The following is a 22,229-nucleotide window of genomic DNA, read 5'->3' on the forward strand; positions in this document are numbered from 1 at the left end:
CTTCAGTTCACTTGCGCCAAAAGGTGGTGAATCGTGCATAAAGGACATTTAAATGTGTGCATCATAGTTGTGCACATTGAGGTGCTCTTTTCCCACTAAATGCGCAACTGCGCAAGGGAGAGGATGGAAAGGGGGTTCTGGGCATTCAAATCCCAATTTTCAAAAGAGGTGCACTTTTCAACACACAGGGGAAATAAAAAACATTTCCCTGTGCCTATTTGGAACGGTTGCAGGGGGATCTAAAATGTATATGGAAGGTCACTTATGATCCTCTCTTGCAATGATTGAGTGAATGCTGTGTGGGAATAAGAAAGTGGATGTTGAGTCAAATAATGTGGGTGTGTTTGTGCTGGGCCAGGGAGCGGATTTTGGCTGGTCGGGGCAGCACAGTAACAAAGCACTTGAAAAAAAAATGGATTTTATTGGTATTTTCAACAGTAAGAACACATGTTATCACCATCTCTTCTCGCCCCCACCTACCCCAATCCCAACGCATGTAACCAACAACGCACCCAGACCTGTCCCCCCCAACTCCCTGCCCCAGAGTCTAGAGACTCTGTAGATGGCTCCCGCACCCAAGTTTTTGTGAGTGGCCTGCTCTCTCGCCGGCCGTTGTACCATTTGAGAACCCCCATAGTCCTCACCTCCCCTAGAAACCTCAGCCATATATCCTCTCAGCTTCTTGTGAAGATACCCTCCCCAAGTAGCGCAAACACTCACACCAGTCCCAGCAATCTCATTTTCCTCGGGCACCATGCTGCCTGCGAGTCCCGCTGCAGGTGATGCCGGACAATGTCCCAGTCTGAGGGAAACCTTTGGTGACTTCATTGAATCGAATAGGTCACCCACTCCAGTGCCACAAAGTACCAGATTTCACTATCCCATTCATGTTCTGTGGGGGTGGGCAACTTTTTGTTTCCATTTGTGTGCCACCACACTATCAGGTGGATGTATGTTTTTCTTTGAGCTTTAGGGGGTAGATTTTCCAGAACCCGCCCATTCCCAGTATGGCCATCTCTATGTTGTCCGGCATCTTGCTGCACGTATCATGTCCTGATAAGGCTGTATGATTGGGCATTCCCATCAGATATGCATCCACAATCCCGGTTCCCCACACCCCCCCCCCCCCCCATCAGAGCGCTGGCGCAGTTGGAAAGAATTTATGTAGTTTTCTGGGGCGAGATGCCATTGGACCATTATCCTAACCCACACCTCCTGAATCTGGATGGCCTGCGTGAGCTTGGGGATATCTGCCCATAACTGAGTCCAAAGTTCTTCCTCCAGCAGCTGCCCCACTGCAGCTTCCCACTGCTCCATATAGTGCCATGCCTGGCTCGTTGCCCCTTCGGCTATAATCCCATCTAATGCTCCTTCCAAATGCCTGTCCCTGTGTCCATCATTATGAACCATTCAAAGGGTTTGAGATCCATGGTGGCCGCTGACCTGACCATTGGATTCGTAAGTCAGTGCCTCAATTGAGTAGTGATACCTCTCCCCCTCATCTAGCCCAAAGTCTTGCTTGCAATGTGCAAAGGATTTAATGCACTGACCGAGAACATGCCACAGTTTTTGGTCCCCTGCCCCCTCCCACGCATTTAAGGCACCCCTTTCCATGCCCGGTGTGAACTGGGGATTCCTAAACAGCAACATCAGCGGAGAGGGGAAGGTGGTCAAGTTCACCCTCCACATCAGCCCAGCCTATCCTTCTACTGTAAATGATGATTTAATGATTTATGATTTAGCATTTATATAGCGCTACAAACCCTCAGGCATCTGAGCGCTGCTTATTATTACCCACAGTGTGTGGTGCTCATTTATCGACCTTGGAAGGATGAAAGGCTGAGTTTGGCCCTGCTGGGATTCGAACCTGCGTCAGCAGGCTCTGCACAAATGTCAAAGTGTGCGCTCTACTGGCTGTGCTATCGGATCAGCTAATGTTTGCAGGTCTATCCCCCTTGGGTTGCCACAGCACCTCGTCCAGCGGCAAGCCCACCACCGCTTTGTCCATTCACCACCAGATCTTCCCGGGATCGCCCCTGAACCAATCCCGGATCACTCTGATTTGAGCCGTAAGGAAATGGAGGCAGAAAGTTTGTACTCACAGCCCTCCCTTGCTTCTGGGAGACTTTGCATCTTCATAGCTACCATGGGTCTGTTGTGGTTCCAAATAAATTACCCCACATGTTTTTGAAGGGTCCTGAAGAAACCTTGGGAAACCCTCACTGGCAGAGCCATGAAATAGTACAGGACTTTTGGCAAAATCACAATTTTTAAGGGCATTTATCCTCCCCATCCAGGATATTGATAACGGCACCCATTCCGCTAGCAACCGGTGCAGCTTTTCCGCTAAAGGCAGGTAGTTAGCACAGTAAAGAGCACCCAGAGAACCAGTAATCTGGACCCCCAAATAGCTAATGCTGGTTTCTGCCCATCTATAGGGTACTATAGCCCGCAATTCCTGAACCTTTTCTGAGGGCGCGGTCACGTTTAATAACTCTGACTTGTGGGTGTTTATTTTTAACCCTGCCACCTCCACAAAGAGAAGTTCCTGTGAGAATCCTGGAAATGAGGATTCTGGTTCTGTGATCAAGATGAGCATGTCATCAGCAAACGCATTGACTCTATGCTTCTCACCCCCAAAGGGAATCCCCCTAATATCCGGTGAGGCCCTAATGCTGGCCAAGAGCGGCTTCAGATGGATGGCACTTAAGAGAGCGGGTAACTCTGCTCAGTGCCTTGTGAGACCGTGATCCTCTGGGAAAAGTTGCCTGTTGATTGCCAGGCACAAGGAGGGAGTTCGGTAGTTAGAGCTTACCACTGAAAGGAATTTAGAACCAAATCCCATAACCTATGTGGTATGGAAGAGGAATGGCCATTCAACCTGGTCAAATGCCTTCTCGGCATCCAACGCTAGTATAAGTGCAGGGGTTCTAGATTTATTTACTTTTTCAATCAGATGACAGACCCACCAAATGTTATCCGAGGTCTGTCTATGTCTAATAAATCCTGACTGGTCGGGATCAATCCGTTTGGGGAGGAGCGAAGCCAGGTGTGACGCCAGAACTGTGGTGTAGATCGTTGTGCCTAGATTAATAAGGGCAGGTACGAACCGCATAGTGACATCCTTGCCCGGCTTTGGGAGCAGCACACCTTGGCTTCTTCCAATGTTGGGGTGATCCCTGCCCCGCCTTCCCAAAAGAGTTGAAGAGCTGGCCTAAGCGCAGCATCAGTGCCTCTCTAAAGTTTTTGTAGAAATACACTGGCAAGCCGTCGGGGCCTGGGACCTTTCCTGATGGCAAGGCAGCTATAGCTACCCTTACTTCTTCGGGAGTAATGTCTCCATCAAGTTCTTCAGGAGTGATCTCAGGGTGAGGGTACTGGGACAGGTATTCCCTTTGGGCTCCCTCCTCAAGGGAATCTGTGTACAGAAATAAATAATATTCTGTGAAGACTGAAATTATGTCGGGTAGAGCAGTGCTCCCCCCCCCCCCGCCTTTACTTTAAGGATTGTCCATGACGCTTCTTTTTTCCTAATCAACCTCGCGATCTGCCTTATTGGCTTTGACATAATACTTCTGTTAGAAGTAGATCAATGAACGCTCTGCAACTTGAGTCTGCAAAACATCTAATTGCTTGTTAATCAGCTGATATTCCCTTTACTCCCGGCGTTATTTGCCATTTGAACCATTATTTGTTTAAGTTTAGCTTACAATTCCTCCTGTAAGAGACCTAGTTGTGTCCCTTTGGCACTTCATCGCAATGAGCTCCCACCTTAATGCAGACTTAAACCCGTCCCACACTACCTGGTCACATAGACCCACAGTTGGTTAAGTGTAAAGTAATCTAAGAGTCTATTCCTTATGTCCTCACATAGGACTCCATCCTTAAGTAAGGATGTGGCTAGGGAACTTCCACCACCATAGGCCTGGTTCGTTCTGCCCCATATTTAAGGTAATTGTTATGGGCGCATGGCCTGACATGGCGATTACTCCTAGCTCTATCCCTGTGACCCTACCCAATAGGGACCTTGAAATCCAGGAGTAATCTATCCTTGAGAAGGATCTATGAACGTGGGAACAAAATGCGTAGCCTCCCCCTCCGTTCCCTCCAGCCATCTACCAACGGCAATTGGGCCATGTGTTCGTTCAAGCAGGTAGATGGTGCCACCTGGTTGTGGAACACCCTTGCGCTCCTTTCTTCTCTTAGGTCCCTTTTCCCTCAGCATGGTGCTCCTGTGTCGATGGGCATGTGGGCATCTTCCACTCCTGTCCCCTTGTTTTAAACTGGGTCCCTTAGGCCCCATTTATTTTAGCCCTGTGTCGAAAAATGTGTCCACTCACTTTGACCTCTTGAGCAGTTCTCTCGCGGGTATTTTTTCTTGCCTTGGAGACCAGTCGCCCTCAAGCTTCAGTACCCTCGTACCTTCCTAGCAGGTGGTGACCCGATGCTGTTTCCCTTCCCATTAGAACAGTAGTCTAAAGGGGAAGGTCTATTTATAGTGTAAGTCCGCTCGCATTAGGTCACGCACCACCGGGCCATCATCCTATGCTTCACCAGGGTGGTCTGGGTTAAGTTCTGGAAAAGCTTCTGAGCCATTGTAGCTGATTGATCTGGCCCTCCTTTACTCGTGTAAGGCCACCACTACATCTCCGGGTCTGGCCCCTGGGTCTCCCCTCTTTGGCCTTATTCTGTGTATGTGGTCCAGCTCTATCCCTGACCAGGCTTTCACCACCAGCAGGTCCCCGAACACTTGCTGCCCCATCGTGTGTAGATCCTTGTCTGCCACCGCCTCAGCAAGTCCCCTTATTCTGAAGTTAGATCTTCTCGAGTGGTTTTCAAGGTCTTCCCTCTGGGTCTTGAGGTTCTGCGTGACCATTGCTGATTGCTCTACCAGCTCGTCTATCTTCCTTGTGTCCTCTGTGACCTCTGTATGGCGCTCTCCGCTGCATCGGTCTGCTCCTCTAGTTTCGTTATGTCCCCCTTCACCTCTTGCAACGATTGGGACAGTTCCGCTCGCATCATGCTGAACTGCGATTGAATGGTGTTCCATATCCTGTCCCCAAAATCCTAAAAGCATTGGCGTAGGACCTTCTGGGTAACCACTTAATCTTTTACGGTGCCTGCCAGTGCCCCCAAATCCACTCCTGTCCCGGGCCCCTGATGTCCCCCAGCTGGTACCTCGCTGTCTCTGCACCAGAGTCTCTGTAGATTGCCCTCCTGTGGTTTCTTCACCGACGTGGGGGCAGCTTGCATGTCCTTCCCTTTGTATTTGGACATGGTGTGTAAACAGGTCTGATTGGGGGGTGGGTGGGCAATATCGGGTTCTTCTGCCCGATATTGTGTTGCACCCTTCGGACCTCTTCTGGCCACTTTTTCAGGCTGTAGGAACCTCCTCCCTTTGTCACTTTGTGGGTCCACCCCTGACTGTGCGGCGGGTTTGGAACTCCCCTCAAACTGTGCGCAGGTGAGCCACTGTCCTCCTCCTCGGGTTTCAAATGACCCTCCTCCTGACCTTGGTGCCAGGATCACTCTACCCTGAGCGTGACCAAATGGCCTGTCCCTTATTCCTTCCTTGTCCACCACGTATGTCGATGGATTATTTAGCCCTCTATTCGACCTCAGGATTGGCCGGGGAGGCTAGGGCCCCACTGGTCACTGTCTCCTATGCGTGGTGCGCCTCTTGCTCCCTTGTCGCCCTTGCTGTGCTTCTGGATTGGGGTGCGCTGGCTGAGACACTATGTGCAAATCCAAAATGCACCACCACAGGGCCTCCCCTGGTCTCCTCTGCCCAGTGCTGGCTTCAAAGCTTGGGCAGGGGCCCTCCCGCCGCGCTCCGCGGAGGAGCAGGAAGGGAAAAGGGTTAGTAAAGTCGGTCACTTCGTTGTGGCCTCTCTTTGGGGCAGCCCTTTGGATGCCGTTTGACAGTATCTAGCTAGGTTCTTGTAGTTCTTTGGGCTCTCTCTCTTTCGTCTCCTTTGTTTATCTGCAGTGTTGTTGTTGCCGGGTTCCTTTCTAGGTTGTCATTGGCTGCTGAATAGCCAGGGTTTGAGCAGTTTTGAGCAGTTTCCTGAAGGTGATGTGGTCTTCTGTGGTTGTAATTACTTTGAGCATGTTGTTCCAGGTGTTACCAATTAGACATTCCACCGATCTCTTTTTCGTAGTGTTTTGCCTCTATTTGTAGGTCGTTGCTGAATCATAGTTTCATTCCTGGGCGATACCGGCTAATTTTGTCTTGGAGGAATTCTGCTCCTTGTCTGTGCAAGGTTTGTGGGCGATGCTGAGTGCTTTGAATTTGATGCACCTTTTTTTACTGGAAACCAGTGCAGGCTTTTCAGTGCTGGAGTGATGTGGTCTCTTCTGTTTAGTCTTAGCAGGATTCTGGTTGCTGTATTTTACACCCTTTGGGGTTTCTTGTTGAGTGTTTCTGGCATTCCTAAGTAGAGGTTGTTTGCGTAGGTACTTCTTGTGATTATCAGGGATATGATTGTGAGGGTTCTGTGGGAGAAGGAGAGGTAATGAGTAATCCTCCAGGTAGTTGTAGGAGGAAGAAGCATTTTTTGGCAATTGTGTTGACTAGTGCTTCCTTTGATAGTCTGTTGTCCATGAGTATTCCTAGGTAGTTCACTACATTGGTAGTCCCTGGTTGCGTTCCCATGCTGATTGGCCAGTCGAGTGGTGGCTTCCCTCTGTTGAACCCTACGGATGAGAGCATTATTTCTGTTTTTGCCGTGTTCAGTTTGAGGTGGTTCGTTGTCATCCAGATGTATTTGTCTGTAAGGCAGTTGTTGAGGTTGTTTTTGTGTTCCTGTATTCTGTTTGTTTTCACATCAGCTTTGCCGTCTGCGTAGTTGTAGGTGGTAAGTCTGTGAGATCGTATGATTTTCATCACTAGGCACATGGAGAGGGGAGAGGCTGGTACACTGTGGGACTGCACGATATATTTCTGGTGTTTGAGGTGAACAATGGTTGGTAGGTTCTTTCGGTTCGGTTTGTTTGGAATGAGGTAATCCATTTTAGTGCGGGTTCCTGTATGCCACATTCGATCAATCATTTTATCAGTGTTGCATGGCTGATTGTGTCAAAAGCTGCTGAAATGTCCAATCGAAGGAGGGCCGATTGGGTGTTGTCTGCATTTATTTTCAGGTCTTCCCATAGCGATAGAAGTACTGATTATGTTCCTCTTATCGGTCTTAAGCCAACTTGTGATTGGTCGAGTATTCCGTTTGTTTCAATGTGTTTTAAGTTGGATTTTGCGGACTTGGTTCTCCAAGATCTTTTCTTGGGTGGGGAGGTTGAATATCAGTATGTAGTTTCTTGGGACTTCTGCGCTTTCTAACCTTTTTTTATCAGTCGTTTGATGTATGCTGATTTGAAGGAGGACAGTACCTCTTTTGAGTAATAGATTCATTAGGTTCCAGAAGCATGTCGCTGGGGTTCTGTGGTTGAGGATTCCTGTGAAGATGTCCAAGGGGCAGGAGTCCCTTGGAGATCCTGCAAGGTTTGTGTCCTTGATCAGTGTGGCGAGTTCCGCCTGCGTTGGTTCAAGGCAGATTAGTTCTGCTGTAATCTGTTTCGTCTGGTGTCTGTGGTCCCAGTTGTATTTACCCCGGCAAGGTTGATGGTCTCCTGTATTGTGTCTGTTTTTGCTCTCAGATGGTTGGTGATTTTGTCCAAAGTGTTTGTGTAGTGGTGATGGATTTTTTTTTTTTTGCAGGAAAAGGTTTTTTTAAAAATCTCTGATTTAGAAGAGTTCTTTCTGTCGCTTGTTTGTGATTCTATTCTTGTGGCGTAGTAGTGTTTATTTTTTTTGTTGAATTTGTTTTGTTGCTTTGAGGACTGTTGCTTTGTACAGTTTTGAGTGGCCTGTGGTATTTTATTTTGTCTTGGCTGGTGTGGTGTTCTCTCCATTTTGTTTTCCATTTTGCAGTTGATTTTTTTTTTGGAGTTTTTTCAGTTCTTCTGTGAACCATTTTCTTTTGGTGTTGCTTTGAATGTTTTAGCTGGTGCTAATTGGTCAAGGGACTTGGTGATCCAATTGTTTAGTGTGTCTTCTCTTTTATCTATGTTTGTATCAGTGGGATCTCTTTCGCGTGGAACGGTTGCATCTAGAATGTTTGCTAGGGCTTCTAGGTCCAAGTTCTTACAGTTTCTTTTCTTGCAGGTGTGGAGGATTACCTTCCCGGCCGGTAGGCGGTTTTGGGGTATGATTTAGAATGGTATCAAGTAGTGGTCTCTTCCCCCCCCCCATTGGTGTAGGTGGCGTGGATGCGCATAGTACTTCTCTGCAGAAAATTGCATTGATGGGTGTGTCCAGCGTTGTGGGGGAACCATTTCCTATTTGCTTGAACTGCAAGGTTTCCAGGAGTGTGCAGAGTGAGATTGGGGTGTACTTGTTTTCTTTTTTTCGAACCATATGTTGAAATCTCCTAGTATGACTAGGTTGTCGTGGTGGGTTGATGGCATGGTGGCCTAGTCCGCTAGTTTTGTTGCATGTTGGGGTTGTAAGAAGGTGGTCTGTAGATGAGGAAGAATACTATGTTGGATTGGTCGTTGAAAAGGGGAAAAGTGCAGGGGCAATCGGGCGGGGGCAGTGCAGTACATGGGAACGACAGTAAAAATAAATAAAATAAATTAGAAAAAATAAATAAGTGCGGCGAGCTGGTGGCAAATGCTGGTAGGGGGCTGTAGGGATACATAAAACAGTCCCCAAGTGCGGGGGATGCCAGGGAGGCAGTGCAGGCATGCAACTGGCAGGGGAGGGGACCTGGGCCTGAGAACACAGGGAAGCCAGGTGACCAGTGCAGTTTCAGATTCAGCCAGTCGTTCAGCAGTGGAGAGGAGGAGAGAAAGCCGAAGCAAAGAGGAAGGTTTTGAGGTGCTTCTGGAACCAGAGATGGTTCTCCTCAAGTTCCAGGGAAGCTGTTCCAGAGGGAGGTCCCAGCCAAAGAAAGAGATCTACCACCACCTCGTTGCTTGGAGAAGCAACAGACCCTGAGGGAGTTGGAGGCGGATGAGCAAAGAGCTAGAGAAGGAAGATATTTAGCAAGAGAGAGTTGAAGGTATTGAGGCCCCAATCCCCAGAAGGCCTTGTGGACAATGCAGAGGGTTTTGAACTTGATTCTCACAGCCAATGGGAGCCAGTGCAGAGATTTCAGTCCTGTAGAGATACGAACCCTGGGCTTAAGGACACGTCTCGCAATCCTGTTCTGGATGTGTTGCAGAGGGCGGAGAGTAGAAGCAGACAGATTTAGAAAGAGGATGTTATAATAGTTCAGCCTAGAGAGAACCAGTGCTCTGGGGGAAGGAGAGGAAAGGAAGAATACCCCTGAGGAGGTGCAGCTGGTAGTGTGACTTCTTAGAGACGTCAGAGATGTGAGGAGAGAAGGAGAGCGTGGAGTCAAAGATGACCCAGAAGTTTTTAGCCTCACAGGTGGGAGCAGGAAGAGGGACAAGAGAGTATGGCCAGAGAGTGACGGGAAAGGAGCGAGCAGGTGTGCCGATGAGGAGAATCTCAGTCTTACCGGCATTAAGGCAGAGATCATTGGCGGCACACCACTCCTGGATAGCAGGCAGGCAGACAGACAGTCAGTCAGTCAGTCAGAGAGGAGAGATGAGAGAAGAAGGGGCTGAAGGGAGCTTGAAAATTTGTTAGAGTGTCATCCGCTCAGCACTGAAAGTTGGGGCAGAGAGCGGCAATGCAGTGGGCAATAAGTGCCAGTTATTGATTGAACAGCCAGGGAGAGAGGGTAGACCCCTGGGGAACACCACAGGTAGAGATGGAGGAGAGGAAGGACCCAAGTTGGACCTATGAAGGTTGATTGGAGAGGAAAGAGGTCCGCCAAGCCAGGGCCTGATCGGTGTGATGATTCAAGATGCTCGGGCATGTTCTTTGTGTATAATTGCGATTCCGCCTCCTTTTCGTTATTTTCTGTTGACGTGTATTAATTTATAATTGTCAGGTATTGCTTCGTTTGCGATGGCTTTATAGTTGTCTCATAGCCAGGTTTGTGTAAGGAAGAGCACAGCACGTCTGCCTCCCTTGCTTAAAAGGTCATGGATTTCTGTTGAGTGTTTTGCCATGGACCTAACGTTGAGGAGTCTGAAGTGTAGTTTGCTTGACTTCCCTTTCGGGTTGTTGCTTGCATTGTTTGTTCTGACCAGTGTGTTGTTGGTTGGGTTGTTCCCGATTGAATCTATTGGGTGGGGTGGTGCTTTGTTGGTCAGCCTCTTTGTTGAGTAGACCGATAAGGTTTATGGCGGGGTTGGTTGGTTCCGGTTAATTCCGGGTGGTAAATAGGGTAGCTACCCCTCTGTTGTCCAGTTTTGGTAGGGGTTGTAGAGTGTGATGGATTTCAACTTGTCCCTTGTTCTGGTTGGGGTATTGTCCATGGTGGAGAATGGTTGGGATGGTTAATTAGTTGTTGTGTTCCGTCTGTTGGTTTGGTCTGTATTTGTGACGCTTGTTGGCTGTCGGTTTGTTGTTGCTGTGCTGTTTTTGTTTACCACGTTGTCGTATGTAGACAGGTAGCGAGCAAAGTAGTCTGTCTTTGTTCTGTTCTTTGTATGTCTCCTGGGGCTTCTCAGATGTTTGAGTTTTTTTGGGGTTGTGGGATTATGCTGGTCGGTGCCTTCCCGAGTGGTTTGGGTTTTCATATTATTTCTGTCTGTTCTGGCTTCTTTGTCTTTCTTTTGGCGAGGCATGATGTGTGGGTTGCATTCCTTTGAGTGGGTGTCCTGTTTCGATTAGTGTTTTTCCTGATCTTTTGGATTTAGTCTTTGCTGTTTGTGGTTTGTTGTTGCTTGTATTTGGTAGGTTAGGTTATGGGTAGTTGAGACCTCGGTTGATGGGACTTTGTGGTTGTGTTTGTTTATTGCTGCTTTCTTTTTTGGATCCTATGTGGGTTTTTTTTTAGTTTCGTTTTTTTTTTTTATTCTGGAGGTCCTTTTGGTTATGGTTGTTGATTGTTGGATTATGCGCAAAGCAAACGTCAATACATGTGAATACTGGCATATATTGGTGCCGTCAGCATGGAAGTGTATTTACTGTGAGGGTGCTGGGTTCCTGCTTCTGACTGGGATGGCAAAGGATTCTAACCCAGGGGGTGCATGCTATGGTTAGGCCTCTGGCTTCCACTTTGGCCCAACATAGTTCAAGCTTGACCCTTGCCACATTGGGAATTGTGAGGGTGCTGGGTTCCTGCTTTTGACTAGGATGGCAAACTATTCTCACCCAGAGGGTGCATGCTATGTTTAGGCCTCTGCCTTCCACTTTGGCCCAACATAGTATCAACCTTTACTTGCCACAGTGTGGGGTCATTCAGCACAAGTGCAACTAAGCAAAAGCGGAATGACAATCTGTATTGGTCGGCATATCGTCCTACAAGCTCTGATGTTCTGAAATATCAGTAAGTGTGACGGCTCGCTCCCTTCGCTCCCGTTCCCGCCACTTGGGGGCATGTTTTGGGGTTTATTCCCTACTGGACATTTCCTCCGAACCTTATGCTGCAGTGTCCTGATGAATTGGGAGCGCTAAAACCTTATTTCCCAAATTACTTCCCTTCCGGATCCATTCCAGGTTTTTGGCAGCCAGCATGCTACTGCTACTTTAATCAAATGACTATGCTTCCCAGAATGCCTGGTTCACTGCTTCACCTCCTCCCTTGCAGGACAAGGCTGGGTGGAGGATAGGCAACACCTGTGGCTGCAGGTGCAGCAGGCGGCACGCCTGAGGGGTGTGCTCGTTAAGCAGCTTTAAAAGCCTCAGTTTGCTTCAGTCCAGCGCTGGTCATTGTTGCTGTGTTCCTGTTGTGACTGGTCCCTTGTTCCTAGCTTTTGTGCCTAGTACCTAGTTCCTGTTCCTTGTTCCTAGCTTTTGTGCCTAGTGCCCAGTTCCTGTTTCTTGTTCCTCTGCCCTGAATTTCGGATTCTTGTGCTTAATTGATTTCTGCTCACTGGATTTCCCTTTCTGTCTTCCTCTGTCTGCAGGCAGCCTGTCTCTGTGCTTTACCCTTTAATGCTGCCCAATTCGCCAATGTTTTCTGTTTCTTTGTTGCTGTCCTTTGCTACTGAAAAACCTGATGCTTTAGTCTTTCCCTTTTATAGATTTAGCTTCCTGCCTCAAGGTTTCCTTTTGTGATATCATTTTCCCTGCTCCTGATCCTTACTTTCTATTGGGATCCATTCCATGTTTTCCATCTCACTTCTGCATTCATTTCCCATGGATTATTAGGTGTGGGTGTTATTGTAACTAGTCCCAGTGTAAATGCCCTTTTGTTTCCTCACTATTTTATATCACTATTTCTACTCGCCCCTTAACTAGGGTCTTATGTATTTAGTTTCCTCCACCCATTGCTGTTATAGCCTTCAGGGTTCCTGTTTGATCAACTGGGTTCGTGAGTTTACTGACATTCAAGTGGTCTTTCCGGTCCTCGTGAGTACAGTTTCTAAGTTCCTTATTCTGTATCATCCAGAGTGTCAGCTCACAGATCCTGTCCTTGCTTGCCCTCTACGTGGGTTTAGCGCTGTCAGTATCTGTAATAGCATAGTGGGTAAGGAGTTTGCTGACTTTCCTTTCAGTCATAAGGAGGTTCTAAGTGCTTACCCCACATTCCTTTTCATATATAGGTATTATTGTTTCTCTTGGGTTTTAGTATACACAAGTCTTAGGTTTTGTATGCACATATTTAGATTCAAAGCTGTACACTGTGAGATTCCGTGCACATTGCCTTCTTCCTTTCTTAACAGTAAGTCATCCCAAAATCATCAAGAACAAACATGTTTCATGGGGATGCTCTTGATGTAGTTCTTCCCCAAATAATCTGGCACGAACGTGCATCAGCCTGTCATCCTAAACTCATCCCCCAAATCATCACCCACCATTCTGAGACATTTGCTGATGACTTTAACAGCGTGATGACGTCTGATGTGAGAATGACTACTAGCGAAGTTCGATGACCCATGATGGTCTCTAAATTCATCCTTTTAGACCAGGGTTGTCCCCTTGCACATGGAAGCTGGAAACTGTCCCACAGATGAGTTATTATCTTTTCTGATCTTCTGACAAATATTCTATGAAAACCTGGAATGTGAGTGGAACATTGGCAAGTTTCTGTGCTAGGTTCACGCACACGTGTATTTTTATTTAAGAATATTTGCTATGCCATTATTATTGCCTGTCTTTTTTATTGACCTCTAGGTAAGGGGAGTGTCCCCGACTTATACATATTATTGTGGCGCAGATATGACTAGACACAGGGTTGTATTAAAAGGGCTATATTATGCAAAAACAGTGCTGATAAACTGGCGATCATGAATTGAGGCAACTGAAAGTTTCACTTTAGCAACCACTGCAGTTGCCTCACTGCTGTGGGATTATGCCCTCGGCACTTGTCATAGGTTGGTGGACAGTGAGCATGTGCGCACATAGGTCAAGCTGTGGGCCTGACTCACTGGAGGAGTGCCGCTGCGCTTTTCGAGCGTGGTCTTGTGAGGCCACTTCTCCCCATACCTCCTTTTGTCGAGCAGCATGGTCCTACTCCATCACAAAGTCTCGGTATCTACTTGGCCTTTTCGTCGTACGCTGAGGCCTCCTCTCACTGGGCAGGGATGTTGGTGGCGTGATCTCGGTCTCTCACATTTCTCCTCGGCCATGTGGTGAGGAGATCTCCTCACCCTGATGTTCACTGTCCTCTTGAACCGGGTTTTTACCGTTGTCTCCTTCTCTGCTCTCATCCATCCTGTCATCTGTTATCTCTGGACTCTCACATGGGTCTGGAAAGTCTTCTGTGGGTGTTGCTCCTGTAGATTCTCTCCTCAAGAATTTCTTTTAACCACTTTCTCCAGATTCCATCTTCTCCCATCTCGAGTGTAGATGTGATTAATGGCTTTTTCATGTAGGACTTCTACTGTATGGCTGTATTTCGACCCTGTCATTTGGTCCTTGTGGGGTAGTTTTATTTTGACTAGATCCCCTTCCTCTACCTCTGTCCGCTGGACTGCTCTTCGGATGTCACTCTGTATTTTCATTCGATCTTTCTTTCTGGATTCTCCATACTATTTCATTCATGTCCATAGTGGCATCCTGTCTCACTTTGTGCAGCCACGGTGGTACAAGGGTGGATGCCCCCTCAACATTTGAAAGGGTGACACCCCTGTGATGGCATTGGGGGGTGGTGGGGTCAGAAGGTGAGTGGCCATGGCTTCTTTCACAGTTTTGTAGGGATCCATTCCTGCTGCTCCAGCTTACTGTAAGGCTCCTTTGACAAATCTATTTGCCCTTTCCACAAACCCATTGGCTTGTGGGTGATAAAGACTGGCTCTAATTTGATGGATGTTGTTCTTCTGTACAATATTTTCCATTTCTCTCGCAATCAGCTTGACGCCATTGTCTGTCAGAATCTCCTTTGGCAGGCCGTCTCTCTGAAACACTGAGTTGAGGACCTCTATTACTGTGCACGTACCTCGACCCATTTTGACAAGTAATCTACTTTGACTACTCCGTACTTGTGGTCTGGTGACATGGTGTCCAAGGGGCAAATAAAGTCTAATCCACTTTGTGCCATACTCCTGTGGGAATTTCTATGGGGATCAAGGGTGCCTGTCTCACTCTGAGCCTTTTGTCATTGATACACTTATGGCATCTCTCTATAATGCTCCTGACATCCTGAGCCATTTCTGGCCACTAGTATGCTTCCCGCTCTCTGCACATCATGTTGCTTCCCAGATGGTCCGAGTGTGCTCTGCACAGTATTGCCCTCTGCATTCCCTCAGGTGGTATTGCTTGATCACCTCTCATTATCATGCCATTGATTTCATATATCTCCTCATTTACTTTCCAATACGGCCTAAGTCCTTCTGGGATGACCCGTACCCCTGGCCATCTGTTGCAAGTACAGTTCGCCACTTTAAGCAAGGGTTCATCTTTATCCAGCTCTTCTTTCCGGTGGGTCTCACTCATCTCCAAGAATTTGTGGCTTCATAGGTCACGGAGGGATGCCACCACACGTTTGTTAGCGAGGAAGCTAGTGCCTGGAGATTCGCGTTCTAGCAACCTTGACATGCAGTCCGCTGGGGCATTCCTCCATCCTGCAATGTGCATCATTTTGTATGTATATTCTTGCAGCTTGGCTGCTATGCGCGCCAGCCTCTGTGTGGACCTCTTTGTGCCTCTTGGGCTCAGCAAATGGACGAGAAGTTTTTGGTCGGTGACCAGCCGTAACTTCGTGCCCCATAAACATGTCTGTAAGTACTCTACTGTCCATGTGCATGCAAGCATTTTTTTCACCACGGTTGAAACATTTTTCTCTGTGTCGGGGTATGCTTTGGATGCAAACACAACTATGTGCTCTGCGTCTCGTTTCTTTTGGGTGAGTGCGGCTCCTAACGCGTAGGCACTCACGTCTGTGGTGATGCAGCTCTCCGGCGCTGGATTGAATGGCTTCAAGCATGGGGCGTTGACAATTCTTGACTTAACTTCGTTAAACGCAGTCTTTTGTGATTGGTGCCACTCCTACTCTGCTCCTTTCTTGAGCAACTCTCAACGCAGTGGTTGTCTCCGAGGTATATCGTTCTTTCATCGATGGGTGAAATTTCGATGTTTTTTTCTGAGTACATGTTACTGAAAAAACTCCGCAAATGTTTAGGTGCGGTTAGAAAATTATATATATGGGGTGGCGGTGGCCGAGGGAATGGCTAAAAAATAATAGGGAATGGGGGCATGGAGGGGAGTACCCCCAAAAATAAAAATATATCAATTTAGATGAGTTTTTTCAGTAACAAAATATTCTGAAAAAAACCCATTGAAATTTCAACTATCGAAGAAATGACATGGAACCGTCTCCGAAAACATGGGTACAAACTTTGCGTAATGCTCCGCAAGCCCAAAAAGGATTGTTGTTCATCCTTAGTCTTTGGGGCAGGGGCTTTAACTGTAACTTGCAGGAGGTCCTTCTTGGGGATTACCCCTTCTTTTGAAAATTCGGTAGCCCAGGCACACCACTTCATTGGCCTTCAATACGCATTTCTTGTACCTCAACGGGACTCCTGTTCTTTGCAGCATCTCCAGAACCTTTCTCAGAGCTTTGTCGTGTGTGTCTGGGTCCTTGGCATAGATAAGGACGTCATACTGGAAGTACGACACGTTGCTTAACCCATGGAACAAGGAGTCCATCATCCTCTAGAATGCCGAAGCGGCTGTGTACAATCCAAATGGTATGCGTGTATGCTGGTACGTGCCGAATGGTGTGATGAACGCTGTGAGCAGACTGGTGGTATGCATTGCGCATGTCCAACTTTGAGAAAATCTTTGCCTCGTTCATCATGGGGATTAACTTGTTGATGCTGGATAACGAGTAGCTATCCGTAATCATGCCCATGTTTAAGCTACGTTTGTCAGTGCACTCTTATGTCATTCATGAGACGTTTCTTAATCATAGCTCAGCCACTCAGATGATTCCTCTGTCTCGATGGTGCCTTCTTTGACCATCTTTTGTAGATGAGCTTGTAGCGCATTTCTTGCAGTGGCCGGTACGGGTCTCACTCTGTGCTTAATGGGTGCTGCGCTGGGCTAAAGCCTCATTTTGTGGACATAATTTCTTATTCTTCCTGGTTCTTCTGAGAAGAACACAGAGAAATCTTCCATCAACTTTGACACTCCTGTTATAACTGACAACACTTGCTCATCGGTGCTAGTGTCCAGCAGTATGTTCAGTTTGTCCCACCCAACACCGCTGGCCTTCCTCTACCAACTTTACTCGAGTTATGGGATGTCTGTCTTGGAATTATATTTTGGTGTTGATATAGCCCAGAACGTCCACTGACGCCCCACCAAAAATGGTCAGTTTGTGTTTTGTTCTTCTGACTTTCTCCAATTGTTGACCTACCATGCTTTTATACATCTGGATGGGGGATGATGGTTAAATCCGACCTTGAGTCAGCCATTACACCGGTCTCTTTACCATCTATTTTTATTTGACAGCGTGGTTTTTCTCTCCATGCACGGGATGAGTTTACCATAATGACTGTTGGCCTGTCATCTTCTTCGTCCCCACTTGTACATCCTTCACCTTCTACTGCAGTGATGTGCCTCCCTCTCCATCTGCAGGCAATGGCAATCTGGCCGACCCTCCTGCAGTTGGAGCATTATTTGTTCCTTGCGTGACAGTGTCTGTCATTTGCGAGGTGTTTCTGCTGGTACACCTATGGCACTTCAGGGGTTCTTTAGTTTTTACTGCATTGTTGTTGGGAGAGTCTCTCCTGTAATTTGCACGTTGCCCTTTCTACTATACTGCTGACACATCAGTGGGCGGTGCTGATCCCGCCATTTTCTCCTGGAGAAGGTATCTTCTTCCACCTTCAAGATCTGGATAGCTTTGTCCAAATTTAGCTCCTTTTCCACGATAAACTTGTCCTGGACGTTTCTGCTATTTGTATGTACCACTAACATATCACAGATGAAGTTTTCCACATGGTTTCCAAACCCACACAGTGCCTGCCAACTCCCTCATGCGCGTAATGTAGTCGTCAATCGGCTCACCATTTTCTTGCTTTCTAGTGTAGAACTTTAGTCGATACAGGACCACGTCTTTATTTTTAAATCGCTTTATGATGCAGTGAATCGCCTCCTTGAATACATCATCCCCATCTCCTTCTGCCGGCTGCGGTTTGAGCCCTGCAAAGATCTGCAATCCTTTGACACCCATGGCGTTAAGTATCAAGGCCTTCTTTTTGCTTGCAGTATATCACGTGCCACTGATGGCTTCTAGTGCTGAAGAGGGGCTCCCGGTGTGGCCACAGTATCCCTGGCCTACCTGGGGATTGAAGAGATGCTGGAGGTGGCGCAGCTCTGTGCATGGCGGTGTGGGTTATTCACTGATCCTTGTTGTCAATTATGTTGTGATGTGATATATGACTAGACACTGGATTGTATTGACAGGGCTTTATTGTGCAAACACAGTGCTGATAAACTGCTGATCATGTATTGAGGCTATTGAAAAAGTCACTGCAGTTCCCTTACTGCAGTGGGATTGTGCTCATGTATTGGCTATGGCACGAGTCATATAAGTATTGGATCTACAGGGGAAACCACTGCAGTTGCTTCACTGCAGTGGAATTATGCCCTTGACACAGGTTGGTGGACAGTGTGCATGTGCCCACGTAGGTTAGGCTGTGGGCTTGACTCACAGGAGAAGCAACTTCTCTGGGGATGTTGCTGCGCTTCTCAAGTGTGGTCGCGTGAGATCTCGGTAAGCCGTGATCTTGCGAGGCCACGTCTCCACAGATATGCAACTGTTTTAGGAAATGATGCACATTTCAGTAGCTAATTGGCACTGTGTGGGGCTTTCACATGCAAATGTAATGTCATGTGTCATTTGTATGGCACCTTTTCCCATTGGTAAAGTCTCAAAGTGATGTAACAAGAACACCCTCAAGGGATTGAAGTCCAAAGCAAGGGAGATTCATTTAGAATGCGTTGGTTCATTTTAGCCAATACGTAGGTAGAGGTGGCCAAGTCCCTGCTAGAGACCCATGTCGAGGAGGCACGTCGATGGGTCCTGTGAAGTTGTTGGGAGAGTATGCCAGTGCAGGAGACCGAAGATGGAGGAAATCCGCCTTGATGCTGTGTCTCTAATGCCGAGCGAGTGGAGTCTGTGAGGATGCAGTGGTCGATAGTGTCAATGGCCACCGAGAGGTCGAGGCGGATCAGTCCAGCACAGTCTTCTAAGTCTGCAGTTCTTTTGAGGCTATCTCGGATAGAGGCTAGGGACGATTCAGTTCCTCAAAGGGGTCTGAACCCTGACTGGGTGGGTCAAGGAGGAGGTTGGATTCAGTGAAGAGGCAAAGCTGTGAGTAGCCAGTTCGGTCAATAGGTTTGTCTATGAAACGGTTAGAGATATGTCTGTAATTGGCCGAAAGGAGGGGGATCAAGGGAGGGTTTTGCGATCAGCGGTTTGACATCTCATGTCTTGAAATCTGCTGAGAATATGCCTGAGGTGATGGAAGAGTTAACAATGAATCTCGTGATGCTGCCTGCACAGGTTGAGGACATCGGTCTCCCAGGGATACGCACGGGCCGCTCCTAGCAAGTCGCTTGAGGAATTTGGGTTGAGAGATGGCAGAGAAGATAGGGCAGGCAGTGGTAGGGTATATGGGGGTCAGACGGGGGTGCAGGCTATCTGTGCAGGAGTGCTGCTGGTTTTCTTTCCACTGCTATGTTGTGGAAGTGGTCTGAGAGGGCATATCGGAGTGGTTGGGACAGGGGTGGGAAGTGCAGTGGGGGTTAATTGAATTCTGAGATGATCTTGCGGATTTCCCTGCCATTGTTATGGGCGTTAGAGATTCTGCTTCAGTAGAAGGATTTTTGTCCCTTTGTAGGTTTTGATTTGGCTGCTGTAAGCGGCTCTATTCTGGGGAGATGATTCAGCCTGCCATCTGCACTCCAGGGTGTGGGTAAGTGTTTTGAGAGAAGAGGTGAACCGTCTAGGGGAAGGCACTTGTCTGTGGGAGGAGGCTCTGCTGGGGGTGAGTGGTCTGAGGGCATTGAAGAGCGATAGGGCAAAGGTAAATGTCCACATGAGTTTGTTTCATGACTTCTAACATATTTGAACTGTTTTTCTTTCAGGCGCTGCTTACACTGCCATCCACCGAAGAATACTTGTGCTGCTCAGAAAGAATCAAGCAGTGTGATCTGTACGGCAGCGGGAGAAATGAGGACTGGTATTGCAAGGGCTTGCATGGACTTGGAGCAGTCTGTGTCTTTCAGCAACCCGTGACTCGCGGCTCGTCCTACAAGTGCCAGACCCAACCCTGGGTCCTCCTAGAGGAGGGTGAAGGGCAGCATCAGAAACATGGAGACAGAAACAGGTGCCAGGGCAAAGTTGGAGCCGCTGGAGGAGGTAATTGAACTGGAGCAAGCTCGTGAGAAGACGACCCTAGCCCACTTCCGGAAGACATCGGATCCACTCTCCGTAGACATCAACATTGTGAAGATCGAGCCCGAGGAGGACCCCGAAGAGTTCCTGTTGGCTTGTGAATATTCGGCTGGAGGTTCACTCTGGTCAAACGACTCCAGCACAGTCCCATTGGCTGCATTTGTCTCCAGAGAGGCTCAGACAACTTGCCAGGGCTTTGCACATCGTACTGCTGAGGACTACGACCGAATGAAAGGTGTCGTACATGACGATGGTCCAAACCTGAATGGGGAAAGCTTCCGGAAAAAGTTCCGCAGCCTGACTTTCACAGCAGAAACCAGACCGCGAACGGTGGCCAACCAGCTGCAGGACTGGTGCCGGAAGTGGTTGAAACCAGAGATCCGCAGCTCCGCAGAAGTAGTGGAACTCATCGTCCTGGAGCAGTTCATCCAGATATTGCCGGCTAGCGCTCAGGGCTGGTTGAGTCATCTTGAGGTGCAGTCTGTGAATAGTGCTGTGCTGTTGATTGAGAGCTACATGGCAGGTGAAGAGTCCAAAGGAGGTAGCACGGATGTCATGGCGTCCTTGTCTAAGGAAGAGAACCCGAGAGAAGGCACAAAGAGATCTGACGGTAATGAAGGGAGTGGAGGTGGGTGGGAGGATGGGGAAATCCCTCAGATACTGAATTGGCATCAGTGAATAATAAGCAGGGCTCAGGTTGACTGGTGGAACTGGGGCCAATATTGCAGGCTGTGTGTTAGCAAAGAGAGTTGGGATGTACTAAGTGAGCAGCCAGGGTCTCTTTGGTGGTCAATGAATGGAGTTGGGGGGGGATTAATTATGGGGAAAGGGCCAGAACTGGGGCTTTGGGAGGGAGCAGAGGTGTGACCTTAATATGCTGCAAGTTATTTGTCATAATGTCTTTGTGCTTTGGAAGGACTCCACACAAACTCTTAGGTGAACTTGCCTGTTTTCCCCACAGACCCAGGCAGAAGTACCTGATGTTGCTGTTCCAACTACAAAGTACCTTCAGGTTTCTAGGGTTTAGGGTGCAGTTTCCCAGGAGTGGAGGTTTCATGTTACCAGGCTTACTTTTGAGTCAGAGCTATAATCCTAGGAGCATGCTACCGCTACAATACGCCAAATTATCGTTCAAACTTGCAAAAAAGTCTCTAGCGCCAATTATTCTGGCTGTGCATTTCATACTGCGTATCATTAGGCAGGTCCCAGGGTTATCTTGCCACTGTCTCAAGTAACTGATACTCTGCAGGGTGAGGAATCTCAAAGGAGCTGAGATGGGTACAGCGTCAACGCAGGGGACCAGAGTGATCTCAAATGCTTGTGGGTCCAGCAGAGGCCAGCCACAACATGCTTCCAGCTCAAGGATATAGAAAAGGGAGCTCACTCGCATAGGCCGGGCACTCTTCCAGCTCTGGCACTTGAGATGGGAGCCAGAAGTGAGTGGAGCTTAGGAGATCAGAATAGGCTCTCTGGCTTCCAAGCTCTGGAGACACTGGGAGACAGCGCCTCTCACACTGATATTCGCGAGATGAGTGACAGCCCAGTTAGTGTGACTGGGCTGCAGACTTTTCTTAGCCCTTTGACCTTTGGGCACACGTGTGTGTATATTTCTGTATTGCCGGGGAAAGTGGATTCAATTTACCCGTACGATCTATAGTTTGGTGAAGTAAGGGGCTTGTCCCGCCTAAAACCTGGAGGTCATTCTGCAGCCCAGGAAATGTGACCTACCAGGGTCCCGCCACCGGAGCTGCTAGTCCTGAACGCAGTAGATTTTGGGAGCTGCAGGGCTCCTGTCTGAGTCCCATGTGCTCCCTGTTCCTCGTGAGTCTCTGTATGAAGCAGGGACGTACACTTGACCTGTTGGTGAGTGAGCGCATTGGAAGGGAATCCCTTTGCTAGTCAGGATATGGCACCTCTACACTAACCTCTGACAGTCCAGGGAACAGGAATCCCTCCCAGCAGTGGCGGAAGAATGCAAGTGTTCCCCAAAGAGACGTAATCCCAACAAATCAGGCACATAGAAAGAAAGCCTTGTATCTTCATAGTGGTGGGGGGATGACTCCCTCCCCCTAACCTTTCTCCGGTCTCTCAGTGGTTTTCCTAATGCCAGGACAAGCGTCTTCCCTTTCCTGGCCTTTAAAGGGTAATTCACAATGCCAAGAGTGACTCCCTTCTCTTGGCTCCTTTCAAAATTGTCATCAACACCAGGGGGTATGCCTCACTTCCCCGGGTCTTTCTCACAATGTTCAGTGTTCACAGCCAACCTGGTTCACTACCCTGCCAGGTACTGTGTCTATGGTT

The 22,229-nt window shown here is 48.1% G+C and overlaps 1 protein-coding gene across 1 annotated transcript in view; it reads left to right on the plus strand.

The window, feature by feature from the left end:
• The window catches only part of LOC138468385 (zinc finger and SCAN domain-containing protein 31-like), a 91,272-nt gene that overhangs the window by 3,103 nt on the left and 65,940 nt on the right, over positions 1-22,229 (plus strand). Inside the window, exon 2 of the mRNA XM_069608923.1 lies at positions 19,619-20,538. Coding sequence (XP_069465024.1) covers positions 19,845-20,538 — 694 coding nt within the window. The 5' untranslated portion in view covers positions 19,619-19,844. The remainder of the gene's footprint in view (positions 1-19,618; positions 20,539-22,229) is intronic.

Source organism: Ambystoma mexicanum, chromosome 4q (assembly GCF_040938575.1).
Source record: "Ambystoma mexicanum isolate Mex_15411 chromosome 4q, UKY_AmexF1_1, whole genome shotgun sequence".
NCBI classification, from domain to species: Eukaryota; Metazoa; Chordata; class Amphibia; order Caudata; family Ambystomatidae; genus Ambystoma; species Ambystoma mexicanum.